The sequence below is a fragment of the Scophthalmus maximus genome, chromosome 10 (assembly GCF_022379125.1).
Source record: "Scophthalmus maximus strain ysfricsl-2021 chromosome 10, ASM2237912v1, whole genome shotgun sequence".
Lineage (NCBI taxonomy): Eukaryota > Metazoa > Chordata > Actinopteri > Pleuronectiformes > Scophthalmidae > Scophthalmus > Scophthalmus maximus.
In genome coordinates, this window is record NC_061524.1 from 16,495,304 (window position 1) to 16,513,911 (window position 18,608).

Consider the following 18,608-nt stretch of genomic DNA (forward strand, 5'->3'; position numbering starts at 1 on the left):
CCGGCCATGCGTTCATTCCACATTTTTAATCATCATCGTCGTCTGGTTTGGTTTGCACCTCTCCTCACAGCAACAGCCCTCCACCTCAGCGGTTTTAGTTCGCCGCTGAGGTCGAGGCCGAGGGCAACCGAGTGTAAAAGCCTCGTCCAGTTTTGCTTGTTTTGCTTCGTCTGAATGACTGAAGCCAGTGGCTTACTCACAACCGGCGTCGTGCCCCGAGGGCCTGCATGCGGGATGGGCCCTTCAGATCCAAAACGTGGGGAGGAGGAGATGCAGAGTAATGCTTTGACATATTCCACATGTAGAACAACCGTGCAGTCTCTATCTTGAACATCACTGTGACACGGCTGAAGCTTTATTTCAAGCACACGTGCCTGTACCTCTTTGAATACACAATGTGATCCATTGGTTTACAGCTGCCAAGTTGTAGCTTGTCTCCGACCTACTGCCAGCAAGCAGACCTTAGCAGGCAATGCTCAGGCGGTGTCTCGCTCCGCCGCTTACTGGATCACTAACTCTTCCCCAAAGCTTAATTACTTGCTCGTATTGAGTGTCGTTGCTGCAGCACAACGTTGACAGGTGTTGCGGCAAAACGGGACCCTCTGTTTAGTCCCTGGACTCCACCTTTTTCCTCACACACCTTTACAGGCCGTAGCACTGGGGCCCCCGGGTTGACCTGCCCTGTGCTGGGAGAGAGCGAGTGTACCCGTAGTGAGTCTCACTAGTCAGCCTGTGGTTATTCAACAGAGGATTAGGCCCTGCTCGCCTCTCTCTGGTGTAAACTCTCTGCGAGACACGCTTTATCATGCCCCCGCCGTCCTCTGTACTAGCCGCCACGCTCCTGGCTCCTGGCCCCATTCTGTTTCCACTCTAGTGTTTTTATTGTTTTATTTTTCAAATGTGCTTTTTATTATCTTCAGTGTAGTGATTCACATTACGCGATTACCGCGTTTTTAGCCACACCTGTGCGAGAGAGAGCGAAGACAAGCTGCTTACAGAGAACCTTTAAGGCAAAGAGGCTGGTAGCGAGAGAGCACGCAGGGACGAAATCTTCGCAGCCCTGGCGTGTGTGTGTGAACGACGCAGGGTGTGTGAAGAGCGGGAATACGTGTGTGTGTGCGCGATGAGTCTCACTGATGGGAGCAGCCAGCTCTTGACTCGTCCTGCTCTAGTGCGGCCTGACTGCCTGCTCTCGGTCTCGGATGTGCCTCCCTTTGCCAGCTGAGCCTCCACACACGCACCCATATGAAATCGGGCGAGCTCCGAATAAACATCCTCACGCCGAAGGAAAAATGCCCCGCACAAATGCTCCCGTTGTCAAAGCTCGGGCTCAGTAAATGATCATTGTTTTGCTGGCAAACTGCGGCACATTTGCAGCAGAGAACATGCAAACAAATCATTCATTATTTAGCCTGTTCTGTTCGTCAGTGTGCCAAGGGGACTGTGGCTCAGGCTTCTATCTATCTATTTATTTATTTTTAAACAAAATCTCTGATTAAATTGCAGAGCTCCGAGTACCGAGTACGATTGAAGTTTTGGTTTTGTTATGCCACAGAGCAAGTTGTCAAACCGAACGGAAGTCATTTCATAAAATCCGAGCGGATGCAATCAAGCTGATTTCACGCTTCGGATTGTGTTCTCGTGCGATGTGCGCTGCGCAGACAATTTTCTACCTGAAGGAACAGAGTAGCAGACACCTGCACATCCCCCCACTCTTTTCAGACTCACGGGTCTTGTGACAGTGATTTAAACGCACTCTGAGAGGAGGGCAACACAATTCTCTCTGACAGGATGCAGCGTTCACAGTCCTCTTCTCATGCCTTCGATTTGCCTTCGTTTTCTCCTTGTTTTGGTTCGTCATTCTCGTGCCTTAGTGTCTCCCCCTCCGTCCCCCCCATCCATCCCCCTTTTAACTTTCTTTCTCTTTTACCTGATTTATTATATGTCTGTCCGAGTGGTTTTGTTTCTCCGCACACTTAAACAGAGGGGACACGCCAGAGAGACAGAGGAGGGTGATCAAAAGCTGGAAAAAGAGAGAGGTGGACAACAAGCCTTTTGTTGAGAAGTTGAGCAGGCGCCCAAAGTGCCCAGTCAGCAGCTTGCTCTGTGTACAGCAGCCTAGGACATAGGCCAGTGTGTGTGTGTTGTTGAAAGGGGTGGGGGGGGGGGGGGGGTGTGCGTGCTCTCCTCTTTGTCCACCAGTTTCTGTCCCACTCTATAAACCACAGTGGACAGACAGAGTGAGTTATGACCCCGACGCTCTTGTCACGACCGCTGCTCTTAAATATCTCCCCCGAGCTGCACCTCTCTTCCTCTGTGTCGGTGTCCGTCACCCCCAGTCTCTTTCCCCATCACCTGTCCTTCTACCGCAGTCCCACTTTATTCCCTTCTTGCCCTGAAGCGCCTTCGATCCATCTGCAGCTAACCGATGTTTCCGCTTCTAGGTGTGATTGATGACATTTGAGAGTACAATCAGCAATTCGGGCTTCAACTCAAACGGGCCAAGCTCTGCGCTGTATGCATCAATTTAGCAGATGGCATGCGATTACTGGATTAGTCAAATCCCTGAATTTCTTAGTTTTTATCTATTTGTAAATTGAATATATTTTGCACTGCTGGTCGTACAATTGAGCATTTTAAAGCTGTATCTCTGTGCTCAGTTATTCTTTAAATATATTACTTGGTGCATTTGAGCCTTTATTGACAAACTTGGAGTGCAGCAAAAGGGCCGCATGTTCCTGCGGTCGCTGCAGAGGCCTCAGTCCTCTTGTTTTTACATACAACATAATTAATTGTATTATTGGAAATCAGTAATGAAATCATTAGTTGAAGCCGTGGTTGAGTTGTTATTGGCACAGTTATTGGTATATGGCATCTTGTCAGTAATGCTGCTCAATATACAGTATGTATCCAATCAGGGCCTGAGGTGCAGGCTAATGAGAGGTCGACCTCTCTCCTCTCGCTGGGTCATTGGTGTCATTGCTTCAGTTTAACTCTCTTGCTGTGTTGTAAAATGTGCATTTATTTTTTCTTCCCACTTGAGTATTAATATCAGATGGCAGATTTATCCACACTCTGGATGTGTGAACCACAGCCAGCAGGCTGCACTGTGTGAGAGAGAGGACTTCATTACCATTTTACACATGTTGCTCAGCTTTCTCACTACCCCACAAGGTAGAGGAAATGTCGGCATCTAAATGTTTACCAGTGCTATTAGGTCATGGAAATGAACAGCAGCATCTTTTCCTTGTATTGCCACCACCCCACCCCCCACCACTAACAGGCTTTCTTTTTGTTCTGCTTTGTATTGTCCTTCGAGCCTTCCTCTCATCCCATCACAGAGTCACTAGCTTTCTCTTCTACCCTTGACTCACCTTTTCCCCTTCGCTTTATTTCTGCCTTGACAAGACACTTGCAGTCATTTGTCCTCCAGTCTCTGGCACATGACCCCAGGTCAAACGTGACCTGCAATCACCTACAAATGATAGTGCCTATTATTGCTGTTTGCACCTCCACTTTTGTATAGATTAGAGGCAAGGAACAGGGGATTACACACAACAAAGGTCACAGAGCAGATTCAGGTGAACTGCTGTGGTTATACAGAACATATGTGAACATCAAGAAAATGAGCCGATGTGTTTTTTTGACTAAAAAATGCCTTCGGGAGACTTCGTTGTTAGAGAGGAACGCAGAACAGCGAAGAAAGACCTGAAGCAGAAGGAAGTCCTGCCGAAGGAAATCTAACGGCTGAAAAACAAGCTAAGGGGTGAAGGAGAATAAGGAGAGGAGCAGCAAAGAAATGGAGAAGATGGGGGAAAATAAATGGTAAGCAAGACGCTTGAGGTGGAGCAGATACGAATAGAGCAGAAGGAGGCTCCTGGACCGCGGAGCATCAGTTCATGGCCTTGGAGATGCAGAAAACCGCGCTGCATTCAAACGACGTGAATGTACAACTTTGTTTGAATTGCCTCTGATGACATTTCTTCCATTTAGTGTGCGGAGGTCAGTGGGAATTTCGTCCTCCCAGAGACGATGGACAATTTTGGGAGGGGGGGATAGTTTTTATTGTGCAGCAGATGGAATATTTTTCATCCAGATGGTTAGAAGAGTCTTTGAGTATTCAGAAAAAATACCTCCAGTCTGGAGGTTAAAAAAAGACAAACATCTTGTGCACTCGGATTCAAAAGGACTCGATCGGGAGAACTTCCTTCTCTAAACCCCTCGTGATAATCTGATTTGACCGCAGCTGTGCGGTCACACACACACATACACACACACACACACACACACATACACACACACACACACACACACACACACACACAGGATCACACTGCACAACATCATGAGGACATATCCCCTTTAAAACAAACATGTTGTACACACACACATGCAAAGTTTGCCACCAATAATAATAATGTAATAATCCTCCATCATTGATGAGCAGTGTGAAGAGTGAAGAAATGTAAGGTGAAGATATAGAAGAGAGCACTCCATAGCACTGGCACTATAGTGAAAGGTCAGTGTTATGTAATGTCACTCATATGCGGTCAATATGACAATCAACAGAACTTTCCCCAGTCTCTTTTTGCTAGGAATCACGTACGTCATTTGTAAAAATAAAAAAATAAAAAAAATGGGCAAGATGCAGAAACTCTTGACTGAAATGATACACCAAATGAAGCAGCGGGGCCCAATGAGACGCAGGCAGCGTGCCCAATTACCGTTAACATGATCACCGCAATGACGACCAGCGAGTTATGATGTGCATAATGATGTGCAACTCTTCTTCCACACTACATTCCTTTCTTTTTTTGACCTTTTGAAGAGATTATCGGGCAATTTAATCACTAAATATCCTCCGCACATAACGGAAATGCTGTCTGAATCGGCATCGTCTCCTGTGTGATTAAACATGAAAGGAATGTCACAAAGATTACTCAAATTCCACTAGTGGGTTTATTCCACACTGACGGGCTTTTTGGCATTGTTTTGTCCTGTGCTTGTACGAGCAGTGTAGCAGCAGATTTGGAGGACATGTTGTAGGCATCTTTCACCTTTTTTTTTTTTTTTTTTTTTTTTTTTTTTTTTAGCTTTTGACCCAACCCTTGGCACAGGAAAGCTGTTCAAAAACAAATTATATCTCCTTTATGCTGAGCCGGGACTCTTTGCAGAGAGAAAACCCATTACTGCTTGCTGATAATGGGCTGGACTGGACTCAGGGGACTGTTTTGGACTCCGGTGCTGCTCAGCAGTTCTAACAGGTCAGCTGAACCCAGGGTTTCTACACATCTCTTGGTTTTTTCACTCCGTGTCCCAGAGTTGTCACACAGATCCAGAATGACTACATTGCTGCTTCTGACGAAGATGTTATTACATTTCAATCATCACTATAAAAGATCTTATTTTGAGCCACAGGACAGACTTGGACCGGTGAGTGTTAAAGGTGGGTGGGTTTGACCAAAGGCCCGAGCAGTGAGTCAGGCAATGTGCGTGCGGTTGAGTAATCCTGGCTCATGAAGTCATCATGTTAGATGACTTTGTGTTTATGTTTCGTGTAGACCCCTTAAATCAGATGATCAATCCTTTACCCCGGCAGCGGAGGCTTCACTGGCTCACTGCCCAGAATCTTGGCCTTTCGTGTCATTGCCTCCCCAGAAGTTGGGCCCACTTCACGGCTTACTGGAAGTCCCGGAGTGCAGGGAGGGAACTGAACAAGGGGAATCTTGTCCATATTTCTCTACAGATTGGAAGAAACTTGAAAGCTTTAAATGATTCAACATGAAGCGATTGAAACATCTATACAGATTTTTTGATGACATGTAGGATAGGATACAGATCCTTGAGTCTTGCTGAGCGCTGTAACGGCAATTGTACCCAGCAGAGTGTGGTTATCGGCCAGATAGAAGAGATCGACTGAAAATATCGGCTTCTTGGTCACAGTTATTATGCATGTATATTTTAATTAATATATTAAAAAACTGTGATACAATTAAAACAAAAAGTGATGTGTAGTTACAGCTTCATGTTAAAAGATAAATGCCAAGCAGTGAAGCATATTTATTAAATTGATAGTATCTGTGAATATTCCAAGTTTTGGATTAGTATATTAGTACATTCTGAAACCAGAAGTTACCATATTTGGAGGAGCAGGGGGGGAGCTCATTCACTGCATGTCCACCTACACCTGCGACCTGCACCCATTGGACGGTCCTAACTTTCAGTCACACTGTATCCACGCCCGAATGCATACTGTGCTCCCCCCTCCCCCAGGCTATTTTACTCTAAATTGGACCCTCATTTAAAATATTAACATCATGCTGTATCTACTAAGACTTAAAACCAGATATTGAGACCAGAAACTCCTCAGGAATAGGTTTACTGATGTTATAATTCAAGTGAGTCATTTTTCTCATTGACTTCTTTTTGCAACCAGTGGAGTGGCCATCTGCTGGTCATTCCAGAGAATACAGGTTTAAGGCACTTAAGAATTGGCTTCAATTTCCAGACCCGGTGACTACATAAATTTTTTAATATACAATCTATAATCAAGACAGAGTAGGTGGGATCACCACTTTACTAACTCCACCTACATCCTCCATACAGGGAGCAGAACCACAGCCAGGATTTAGAGGCCTGTGAAGCAAGATTCTTTCTGCTCACTGGCTTAATGCTGACACATCCTTCATCCCCACTTAGGCACGCTGTAAGAGGAGTGGGCAGTAGTTTTCAACCTTGTTATTAGTCTTGCTGTTATTTGCGCTTCTGTGGTTTTTAATGGCTCTGAACCCCTGAGGACACAAAAGGAGACGGAGCACAAAAAATGTTTGAACTCTGCTTGTGTGTGTGACCTTGTTTTTTTTATTCACTGTTGCTCTCTGACAGTGAGAAGAGCTGACAGGGGGTAATAAGAATTGCACCCAGTATTATTTTTGGACTGGTAATGCTTCTCTGTTACCAAGTGGCCCTGAAAATTCGTCTCTGGTGTTCTTGGGACGCGACAGGCGCCTTGGCTGCTTTGAATCCATAATTCCAAGGCTTGTCGTCATTCTCTGATTAACGGAGTTCGAAGCGGCAGCAAAAGCCAATCACGGTTGTATTTATACGCGTGTTGTGTTTTGGGAGACACTTTCTGCAACAGATGAATAATTTAGTCCCACTCGATGGTGGAAGCCAGCCTTTGCTATTTTGTTTGATAAGGCTCCTCTCCTCCATCAGCCTTCCAACTCCTCTTGCTCTTCTCTTTTCATCACACAGCAGAATTTACTATTCCTCTCATCCAGCCTCACCATGGCAACCTGTCATCTTGCTTTATGTGCCGGAGAACATAATCTGGTTGTGTGAAGCAACTGTTGGTGGTTGAGCACATTGCTTGGCAGGGAAAGCAGAGTGGGGGAAAAAAAAAAGGCGGTGGGGATTGGAACCCCTCAGGTATGGCGAGTACTCCCTCTGACCTATTTAGATCTCGCTGACGGGACTTTGTTGCTGTCGCCTCAGGTCCTCCTCTGGAACATCTCTCACCTTCAGTGTCCCCTTGATGGAGGTCGGTAACAGATGCTCGCTCCTTATTAGCATATCTAATGGCTCCGGATGAAATCTGTCAAGACGCGCCTCTCTGTAAATTCATTGTGATAATTGCGTATGATTTCTTGGGTCCGATCTAATCCCTCTGCCTGTTTTGGCAGAGAAAGGCAGATTCTCCCGCCGAACAGCCTCAGATCTATGCTGCACTAATGGATGCCCGTTTGATTGATGCAGAGGCCGTGTTTACAAATGATCAGCCTCACCGACTGTGCTGCAGCTAATTGCTATCGATGATTAAAAGCCTGTTGGAAAAGGCCTAATGCCAGTGACCCATCGACCGCCAGACAGCTACCTTGTATCTGACACGTAATCCATATGTTGTGTTTTGGGTGTCGGTGTGTGCTCACAGGGTTAACTAATCGGCTCATTACACCGATCTGAATATAAGAATTTTTGTGCACGTGTTTGTCCTTGCAGCCAAGTCAGATTGTGAGATACGGAGGATTTGTCCCTGAACTGCCTCGTCCTCGGGAGCTGCAGCTCCCCGGTGACCGGCGAGTGCCCTCAGTGGAACTGAGATTACCGAGATTTTAATTTATCTGAGTTTTTTGGTTCTAAATACAACATTGAAGAAGCTACAATTTTTCTTTTCTTTTTAGCTTTTTTCTTTCTTTTCTTGCACGGAGATTTACTGACGCCGTGCGGTATTTAAAAAAAAAAAGATTCATCCTCCAGCAGAGCTGGAATAACACGCTCATTGGTTCACGTCCTTTGCCGTGAGACCTCCTCAGTCAGGCGCCAGGGTTCAAGAAGTCAGTCGTTGCTTTGCAGCGCGGCTATGGAAATGAGCACGGGCTGCTCTGCATAGCTGTGTTGATCGTAGGGGACTTAATGCCGTGCAGCTGTTCTCATCTTGTCTGATGGAACAATATGAAATCAAAACTGTGTGCTCCGAGCACTCTGCAGAGTAAAAGTGTTGAGCATCAGGGAACGTCAGAACAGATTAAAAGCCCATCTCCCCTCTCTCTCTTTTCTTCCCCTCCACAGTCTCGTCGTCTTACTTCTCTCCCTCTTTGTCCCTTAAACACCCTCCCTCCTTATCTCTTTTGCGACTTAGTTAGGCTATCTCCTTTCATCTGTCCTCCTCTGCTCCGTGCCTGCCTCTTGTTTCCTCCTCTCCTCTCCTCTAGGGCCTAAGATGGAGTGGCTCAGTCGCACAGAGCTCATAGTTAATTAGGCTTGGCCTTGTCACACATTGGGGGCTGGAGCCCGGGCTGCAGCAAAAACCCAGTGGGGAGGCAAGGACAGAGATGGAGATCTCAAACAGTTGGCGTCAATCTGTTGCCTGCTGCTGAAAAAAGCCGACTACCCTTCGCCCGCCTCTCTTAAACCCTGTGTGTTTGCTGTGCATTCATCACATTAGATTAGTATTATAGTGCCTCAGGATGTTGTGTTGTTTTATTTTTCTGTGTAGAGAAGTAGTTGGTGTTGAAATGATTGGCTGGTCAATTACTAGTCATAATAAAGAGAATTAATCAGAACCCGTGTGATCATTTATTACTTTTAGTAATATTTCAAGTAAAGAATACAAAATATATTTGGTTCCAGCTTCTCACATTTGCAATACCTTACAAAAACACTATATTATTGTAGGGTTTTGGATGTTGGGCTGCACAAGTTACGCCATATCGAGAAAATAATCCACAGCAATGGCAATAATTGTTAGTTATGTGAATTTTTATTTAGATCAGATAAGAAACATCAGTCAAACAAACGGTGCGAACATGTTTTTAAGTTGCATGTTTCAGCACTTAAAATGTGTTTCCTAATTCTCTTTTCCATTTTTATCACTGGATGTAGTGTTTATTAAAATGTGCAGGTTGCCAGAAGACTTTATTCCCTCTAAATTCTACTGATCGCCATCTTTTCGCATCAGGTAACACACCAACTTTTGGATGTGTGGTAGGGACGCGCAGGCTGGGTTAAAAAATGGCTTAAAACCATCTGCTCCTCTTAGGGGAAATCTGCATAGTCTCTCCTATGGATTGTGGTCGCCCGTGTGAAATATCCCGCAGCTTAACGGTGTGTACAGCTATTCATACAGAGAAGGATTTTTTTTCCCCTTCACACCCCACCCTCGCTTCCTCTCTTTCTGTGCGCGCTTGACATAAACAGAGAAAATCCCATTTCAGCCGTGACATTCTGCCTGTGTAGCAGAAACATACAGGGACTATACATCAAAGCAAGGCAGAGTGCACCCAGTGAGGGAAAGGAGTTTTAATGACGGCGGCGGCCTGGAGTGATAATATAGAGCTGCTGAGAAACAGTGTTAAAATTGTTGTTCCAACTAGAAACCCTGCACCAAATGTATCACACAACACTGCAGGGAATATGAAGCTGACTGGAGCTGTAATATTCACTGCTCTTCACATTGTATTTTCATTTCGGCCTTGTGTGCAAAAGTTAATCAGTCAATCAATGTCTGACGGTATCTCCCCTCTTGTTCTTTGTCTTTTGGCAGGTTCCACGTACAGTGTTCTGTCCACCATGCCGTCTGACTCGGAGAGCAGCAGCTCCCTCAGTAGTGTTGGTACGTATAATGACCCAAGAACACACATGGCACTTTTCTGATATTGGCATAATTCCCGATTGTCTGCGTGGTTGCAGATTTCAGGAAGTCAGTGTTTTATTTTTCCTTTGCTTTAAACCCCACACTGAGGCAATAGCACTCTCCCAATGCCCCCAGCCCCCCCCGCGCTTACCTCAAGGAAGCTTGCCACGCTCAACGCTGCCTAGCTTCGACAAAGGACCAAATGACTCAGCTGTGTTACATAAACCTCCAATGGGCCAAATGTTGAGCCAGAGATGTACATAATCCTCAGATTTCCTCCCCCTGGGTGTTCTTCGTTAAAAAACAACCCTGAAAATGAGTCATTATTGACGTGGCACTTTTGTCAGAACCTATTTGGCAAAGTCTCAAGTACACAGTAGAAGTGAAGGACCTTGTTATTTTTAATGACCAAACTTCCTCTTAAAAGGACTGCCAGATCCTGACAGGGTAAAGAAAAATTAGAGAATACCTTTTTTTTTTTTTATATCTATCTCCTGTTAGTCCAAACACCAGCACTTAAAGTTAATCAAAGAATACCAGGGGGAGCTTGGTACAGTACGTAGTCACAATCCCATCTGCTTCTCCATTTTCTCCATTTTCATGTCAGAGATTACAGATGGTGTAGTCTTGTAAACCCAATGTAATTTTCACCATCTTTGTGGCAAATTGTCACGGGAAAAAAACCTCGAGCAGATTAAACGGGAATTCGCGATTCCCGTTTGCGATTAAGCGATCAGTGCAGCATCAGTTGCTGCAGGATTTACCCCTTGTGCTTCTCACTGCGTGCTTCAAAGCGGGGCCTGTGTCCCTTTGGGTGCGTTACAATGTTCAAATGTTATTATTTTCTTTTCCAAGTGAAGTCAAGAAGATGAATGGCGTCTTGGCTCCTGTATATTGTGTAACTATTCCGCTGCGTGTTGATCAATAATCCCTAGCCGCCAATGTGCTCAATGTTGCAGGTTCGCCTGTTAACGGTGAAGCAGCCTCCCCGCCCCCGGCAATCAACGACAACCGGCCGTCCGGTGACAACCTGGACACCATCTTGTTCCAGCTCCGCCAGGTGACCAGGGAGCGGGACGAGCTCCGTAAGCGCCTGGCGTTGGCATCGCCCGGGACCACCTTCGACGACTGCAGGTACAAATCGTGGCCTACCTGCCAAGTTGCTATCGTTGCTATTTTTATTCCTTCTGATAATGATTTCTATGGAACTGTTCTTGCCCTTTTCTTTTTTGGCCTAAATGAAATACATGAAATCCAACTATTGGCTCAGACCTGATATTTCTTTCTCTGAGAGCAGAAACCTCTATAACTGGTCATTTTTACACTCATCACTGTGATATTAGTGTCCTCACCTCTGGCTGCCATGTGTTCATCTACACATTTTCTGTCAGGAATAATGTTGACTTTACCCTGCAGAGAGAGGGGCACTGACACTGGCTGCTTAATTAAGTTTAATTCGCACTAGCCATTATTAGTTATTCATTTAAATATTTCATGTGCCACGGTTGAAAGCCGAACGGCTGCTTTGCTTCCTCCAGTGCATACCTTTTGAAAAATGCTGTTTACATTTAGTCAAACATTTCATTCCTATCTTATGAATTCTCATACGAGGGGAAGGTCAACCCTCCTATCTGAGCTTTGGCTATATTATCGTACAAGGCTTCTGGATAAAGCATTGATTCCTTGCTGCATTTTTTCCTTAAGGCCAAATTCCAAAGCCAGTCATGACTATGAGCGTCTGAAAAGTCAGTGCATGAGGGCCATGGCGGATCTGCAGTCGCTCCAGAACCAGCACACCAAAACACTCAAGAGGTGCGAGGAGGCAGTAAAAGAGGCTGACTTCTACCAGTAAGTATTTCTCCCGCTGAGTTTCATGGTAACCGGTTTTCTCTTTCTTGTTTCTAATGCAGAACTAATTACAATCAGGAAGTTTCAAAATATTTACCTGTAGGCATGTAGATTTCCATACAAAAGCAGTGGTGAACATTATAATAAAGTCCAAACATTGTAGCATGAACCCATTGTCAGCTGCCACCTGCTGGTTTTTCACCATAGAAATAATTAAGTTTTATTGCATTGTTTTACTGGAGTGGTAACAAATATGGACATGGTGCTGCAATTAACCTTATTGAAAGAGCTACAGCGCGGCTTTTTACATGGAAAGGGAATTGGCACAACAACAAAAAAATGAGCAGCTCATAACCTGGGGCAACATTTCTGGAGTATAGAGGCTGATCACGCAGTGCATTAGTTGTTATAGAAGTTGTCAAATTAAGTTGAAAGCAAATCAAGTAGTAGTCATTTTATACAGTATATAATACCATGTAGGTTTTTTTCATCTTTGGCTAAAATTGCTCTAAATCAAAGAATATAGTCGTTCCATTTCTTTAAAAAAATGTAAACCATGCCATATACACTTGTGCTGTGCTGCCTAACATTTATTATCAAGATAAGAGGACTTAAAAAGGACTAAAAAGTAGATTGCACATTGGTCATATATTTCTCGAAGGCTAAACATCCAAACACCTCAACCCTCAGAGTTTCTGTGTTCACTCTTTCCAGCATGTTGCACAGCCGCGTCTTGGGCGAACAGACCCAGCTGAAGGAAGAAATGGAGACACTCAGGAGGGACAATTCCCAACTTGTCCGAGAGCACAACCACCTTCAGCAGAACTGTGAGGAGCTCAAACGACTGCACGGTCAAGACCAGCAAGAGCTGGCAGACCTCCGGCAGCAGCAACAGCAGGTAGTGTACAGTCCGCACGCACGCACGCACGCACGCACGCACGCACGCACGCACGCACACACACACACACACACACACAGATTCTGCTATAGCTGCCCAGATGTTCTAAGGGCAGGAATTGACTTCAAACATGTACTAATATAGCACAGATGTTTGGAGCCAATAAACAAAATCAAACTGCTTTTCCCACACACACATATTTGTACGGCATCACGCATTTTTAATAGCCAAAACGGATTTTCACCTTTTCATATGTTGAAGTCTTACATTAAGACAGTATTGCCTGTTGTCTTCTATGTACTAAGTACCTTGTTTACAAGGGTGCTGTGACACAAAGTGGACTACTGTGCAGTACTGTCTCTCACAGCCCCCATGGGGATACTGCAGTGCCTTTAGAGCACAGGGCAGCCAAGCAGAGGGAAATGCATACAGAGCATTTCAGAAAAGGGCAAGCCACAGGAGGTCTGTGGCTTGGGCAAAGGGCACACTGACCCACACCGTGTAGCTCCAAGATCAGAGTATATGCTGCGGTGTGCTTTGTCAATGGGGTCAATACAGCCCTCAGCAACTCTCCCAGGAATCAGGAAGACTTTATCAGCAAGACCTGCGGTAATGAGAGATTCAGTCTCACTCAGAATGAGTAATGCAGTCTGAAGGACAACACTCCACATATAAGTAAATTTTGCAGGTCAGCCATTTAGATTTACTCACAATGCCTAGTTGCACTAAGAAAAGCCATTGTTTAAGCTGGCACTGGGTTTGCTTGCGCTGTAAAATATAAAACCCTGGCTACACATTGATGCCATCTGCTGTTAAGGTGGGGCACAGCAAATACAGGCTTAGTTTAATCTCATGCGATGCCAACAACATTTTGGAATCTGACAAAGATATGTAATCATGCATCATATGATTTTTTTCACCAGGTGATGAGGGAGAGAGGCTCATCAGAGGTGTTGAACAAACTCTATGACACAGCCATGGACAAGCTGGAGGGCGTGAAGAAGGAGTATGACGCCCTGAGCAAGCGCTACAGTGAGAAGGTGGCCAACCACAACACGGACCTGAGTCGCCTGGAGCAGGCCGAGGAGGAGAACCGCCGGCTGCAGAAGCAGATTGACGCATTGCTCAAGCAGCGCGACTCGGCCATGCACTACCAGCAGCAGTACTCCACGTCAATGAGAAGGTGAAAATGGCATCACCTGCACAAAAGGAACAGAGAGCAAGACGTGTCCACGAGTCTTGTCTCACACACACACACTAACTGGCACTCAGTAGATGGCAAACATGTAGACTATGAGTACAGGCACACACACACACACACACACACACACACACACACACACACACACACACACACACACACACACACACACACACACACACACACACACACACACACACACACACACACACACACACACACACACACACACACACACACACACACACACACACACACACACACGAGGCTCAGGAGGTAGAGATGACTGTCCACTAACCGGAAGTTCGTGGTTCGATCCCCGCTTCCCCCAATCGGCATGCCAAAGGGTCCTAAATTGCCCCTGACGGCTTCTTCTGACAGTGTATTAATGTGTATGAATGTGACAGAAAACTGTCTGTATAAATACATTTACCATTATAAGTCCATTTACCATTAACTCATGTAAATAACAAAATGATTATTCTATTTAAAGTAAGGGTATGCTGTATATTTTGTAAATTATTACACATAACTCCTATTTTATTGTCCTCCAGTCATGTGTATTTTGTTTGAGGGATCACACCTGAGGAAAAAGTTAGCCTTGTATAATTTGCTCATGCTGGATCATATCCCTGAGACTGCAGACCCCCGAGGAACATTCAAGTCCATCAGCAGTGTGGCAAAATTTATCGTCAAAAAAAGTAAAATCCACAGATGGCCTTATATCCCCCGATAAATCTTGCCAAGCAAGATTTGGCATACTGGTTGCCTAGCAACACAGACTCAGCGACAAGCATGCTTATAGATTTGAGGTGATTATTTACATTTATCAGGACATCGCCAATAATTGTGTAGTTGTGGAAGTAATGTTGAGTTATGTCGGTGCTCCTCTTTGCTACAGGGGTGTTTCACTGTTGACAATGTGGGTTTTAATTGCGCAGTGTCAGAAGCAGGATGTTGCTCCAGCATCTGTTGCTGTAGTTTGGGCGTCAGTAAGAGTGATTCACATTTATGTCCCGTCACAGGTGTGATTTCTCGGCGTCAGAAAGATTTTCTACAGTGGGGCTCTGCAAGCATTGTTAGCGTTGATCGTCTCTATGCTCGTGCTGAGGAAGTTCACTATGCATTAAAATTGATTGCCTGATTTTCCTCTTCACACCAAGTCTGAAAAGAGTGAACGGACCATATAATCTGTTTATTGGTCCCGGCTTCTGCTCTTAACTTTCTCTGTCATCAATTTCAGCGTGTCTCCTTTTTGTCCCTATCCTCTGTCCCATCCATCTCTTTCAACCATTCATCCATCTTTGGCTCACCAAGTAAATCCAAATTAGTTTAAAACATCTGACATCTTAAACCAATTTGTTTGGCGCAGTAATACTGATGTAATGCTCTCACAGGTGTGTTTTACAATGTCTTTGAATGTGGCTCAGCCAATCATGATAAAGGACTGTCCATTTTATGTATATATTCTTGACCACCCCAGAACAGCTACTGCTATAACCTGTACTCGGGCGGCAGCCAGCACACATCATTTAATCATTTTATATGTGTATTTTATAAAATATAGCACCTCAGATCTCACTGTGTTCTCCTGCTCCCCCAGGTTTGATTCAGTGCAGCAGGAGCTGAACAAGGCCTCGGCCCAGAACAAGGAGCTGCAGAGAGAGATGGAGCGGCTGCAGTCGGAGGTGACGCGCTACAAGAACCTGCAGCTGAAGGCATCTAAGGACTGCGAGAAGTTCAAGGAGGAGAGGGACTCCGTGTTCAACGAGTACCGTCTCATCATGAGTGAGAGGGACCAGGTGATCAAAGAGCTGGACAAGTTGCAGACGGAGCTGGAGGCAGCCGAGGCCCGGCTGAAAAACACCTCCTCGGAAAGGGTGGTGGCCAGTGAAGAGCTGGAGGCGCTCAGACAGGTATCAGCCTTAAGAATGGATTGGATGTACAAAACATTAGATCATACGCCTTGATACCCAATATCAAAACAGAGAGTCATTGATGACTTAACTCTTCCCCTCTAAAAAAAACTGCACACGGGGAACTGGCTCTGTCTAAAGTTAACAAAATCTACCCACTGGCACTTCTACATGATCACGTTATATCTTATTTGTTTAGTTTAAAATGGTTATGAGCTGGACTAATACTTGACTGTGCCTAGTTGCTTGGCAACCAGCAAAGACTCCAGGTTCTGGTTCGACACGTAACGGCCAATAAAACAGCTAACTTTTGTTTCTACACACCGAGCTATTGATTGGCCTCATCCAACTCTCAGCAAGAAAGCGAATAAACACATTTACCAAATTGTATTCCTTTAACATGGTAACAGCCCCATTTTGTTTTCAAATAATGGAACTTTGATAAAATGGTCACAGTTCAAAAACCCCTTGTTATGGCTGTCAAAAAGCTGGTCTCTTTAAAATTTACAACCAAAAAGTCAGAATGAGTTTACGAGATACTGAAGCAAATTTACGGCGGCACAGAAAGGGAATATAAGCCCAGTAGGCAATTCTGCTGCTGCAGGGATTGACGGATCCTAAAATACTTTTCACAGATAGAATCAGGAGACATGAAGCTTTGGAACGATGTATAATTTGTCAAAGTTGTGTGAAGGCTGACTCTGGTTCAGACCAAAACACACTTCAAGTTGTTCCACCAAAGGCCAGGGCGTCCAATGTGTGGGACTGAATTTTTTAAAAGGTCAAAGCGATAATGTCCTTTCAAAAAAATTGATGTTTTTGCATTTTTGAATAAAACTCATCAATCACAGCTTCCAAAAACTCTTGCTGTTTCACGGACGGCTACTGAGCAGACAGCTGATGCACTAGTAGTACGTCAAATCCTTCAAAATCAAAGGCTGTTTTCACCCAGGACAAAAAGAGTTCATCTCCACCGTCTGCTTTTTGAAGATTTCTCAACACTCTGGTTGACAAACGAAAGAGATTCATAACTACTGTTGGATCGTTCCGCACTGGCCACTCAAATACATATTTTTTTCTCCACACATTAAAGACTCGCAGTGTTTCATTTTGCCTCCTTTTGTCGTGCGACAGGAGTTGAACTCGTCGCTGGTGGACCGCGACCGGGCAATATGCGAGAGGAACGAGCTGCTGGAGAAGTACTGTCACGAGGTCAAAGACAAGGCCGAGGCCCAGAAGGAGCTGAGCCAGGCCTGCAAGGACATCGAGACGGTCAGGGAGGAGCGGGACGTGGCCCGCAAAGAGAGGACAGAGGCCATCATCCAGAGGGATCAGTTGCTCCGAGAGTACTATCAGGCCAGACAGGTAACAAACGTGTCTTAGATTTGACAAAATACAGTTAAAGTTCGACATGTTAAAGAGCTCAGGGCGTCCAGGGAGCCGTCACTTGATGGATAACAGGATGTCAGTGGACGGACCCTTAAGTGGATTAAGGTCAGACCTCTGTATGGTCCCTGAACCTTAAAGACCTGAAAGATAAGCTTTGGTTTGTTTGAAAGTCACTCATCTGGTTAGCTTCAGCATTCAGCATCAGTTAGTGTTTTCAAATGAGACAAGAGACTGTATTTGGATGTTGTAACTGTAAAAAATGTAGCTCTCTTGTTTAATGAATAATCTCTTTCATGTATTTTCAATGTTCATAGAAACAAGACTCGGCCACCCTGGACATGGAACGCGCCAACAAGGAAATCGAGATGCTGAGAAAACAGTACGAGGCCATGTCCCAAGAGCTGAAGGAGGCCACACAGGAGGCGGAGGTGGCCAAATGTCGACGGGACTGGGCCTTCCAAGAGAGGGACAAAATAGTGGCGGAGAGGGAGAGCATAAGGTCAGGCTGTGAATTAGTTGACAGAGTTGGGGGGACACATTCAATGTAGGGCCCCCAATACAATCCACCCCTTCAGTCTCACATCTCACCACTCTCTGTTTGCCCCTTCCCCAGGACTCTGTGTGATAACCTGAGGCGGGAGAGGGACCGGGCAGTCAGCGATCTGGCCGATGCCCTGCGGAATCTGGACGACATGAGGAAACAGAAGAACGATGCGTTGCGAGAGCTTAAAGAGCTGAAGTGAGTTTTCACCACAGCTCCGAAGTGTCAGTTCTGATGGAAATTATAGGAGAGACTCGCGTCGGCTATCCAAAGGAAATCCCTCTGCGATTGAGCAAACACAGAACAACACTGCCCCTGCTCAGCCGGCTTCAATGTGTCCCACTGTCTTTGTCTCTATAAGCTGATGTACTCAGTGTGTGGCAAGGCGTAAACTGTGATATTCTGCCTTCGGAGACATCATGCAGCTCAGTTGTTTCTCTGTCACCAGTTCCATATGGCCAGATTAAAAGTGTAATCCCAGAAAGTGTGTTTTGGACACACATACACATTTAGTCTCCCAGTGGTTCCACCTCCCTCCTAATGAATGAGTGTATATGGATCATAAAGCTCCCTCTGCTGGCTAAGTTGTTTATAACAACCAGTAATGAGTCAAAGGCGTTCTATGGAGTTTGCGGTGTGCTGTGACATTGAGAGTTTCTTTCTCCATCCTCTGTAAAGAA

At 45.2% G+C, this 18,608-nt stretch overlaps 1 protein-coding gene across 3 annotated transcripts in view; it reads left to right on the forward strand.

The window, feature by feature from the left end:
* The window catches only part of dlg5a (discs, large homolog 5a (Drosophila)), a 36,079-nt gene that overhangs the window by 1,391 nt on the left and 16,080 nt on the right, over positions 1-18,608 (forward strand). For all 3 annotated transcript variants that reach the window (XM_035606062.2, XM_035606064.2, XM_035606063.2), the window contains 9 exons: positions 10,046-10,114; positions 11,095-11,269; positions 11,840-11,983; positions 12,698-12,881; positions 13,805-14,064; positions 15,686-15,998; positions 17,133-17,363; positions 17,702-17,886; positions 18,001-18,126. In XM_035606062.2, coding sequence (XP_035461955.1) covers positions 10,046-10,114; positions 11,095-11,269; positions 11,840-11,983; positions 12,698-12,881; positions 13,805-14,064; positions 15,686-15,998; positions 17,133-17,363; positions 17,702-17,886; positions 18,001-18,126 — 1,687 coding nt within the window. The remainder of the gene's footprint in view (positions 1-10,045; positions 10,115-11,094; positions 11,270-11,839; positions 11,984-12,697; positions 12,882-13,804; positions 14,065-15,685; positions 15,999-17,132; positions 17,364-17,701; positions 17,887-18,000; positions 18,127-18,608) is intronic.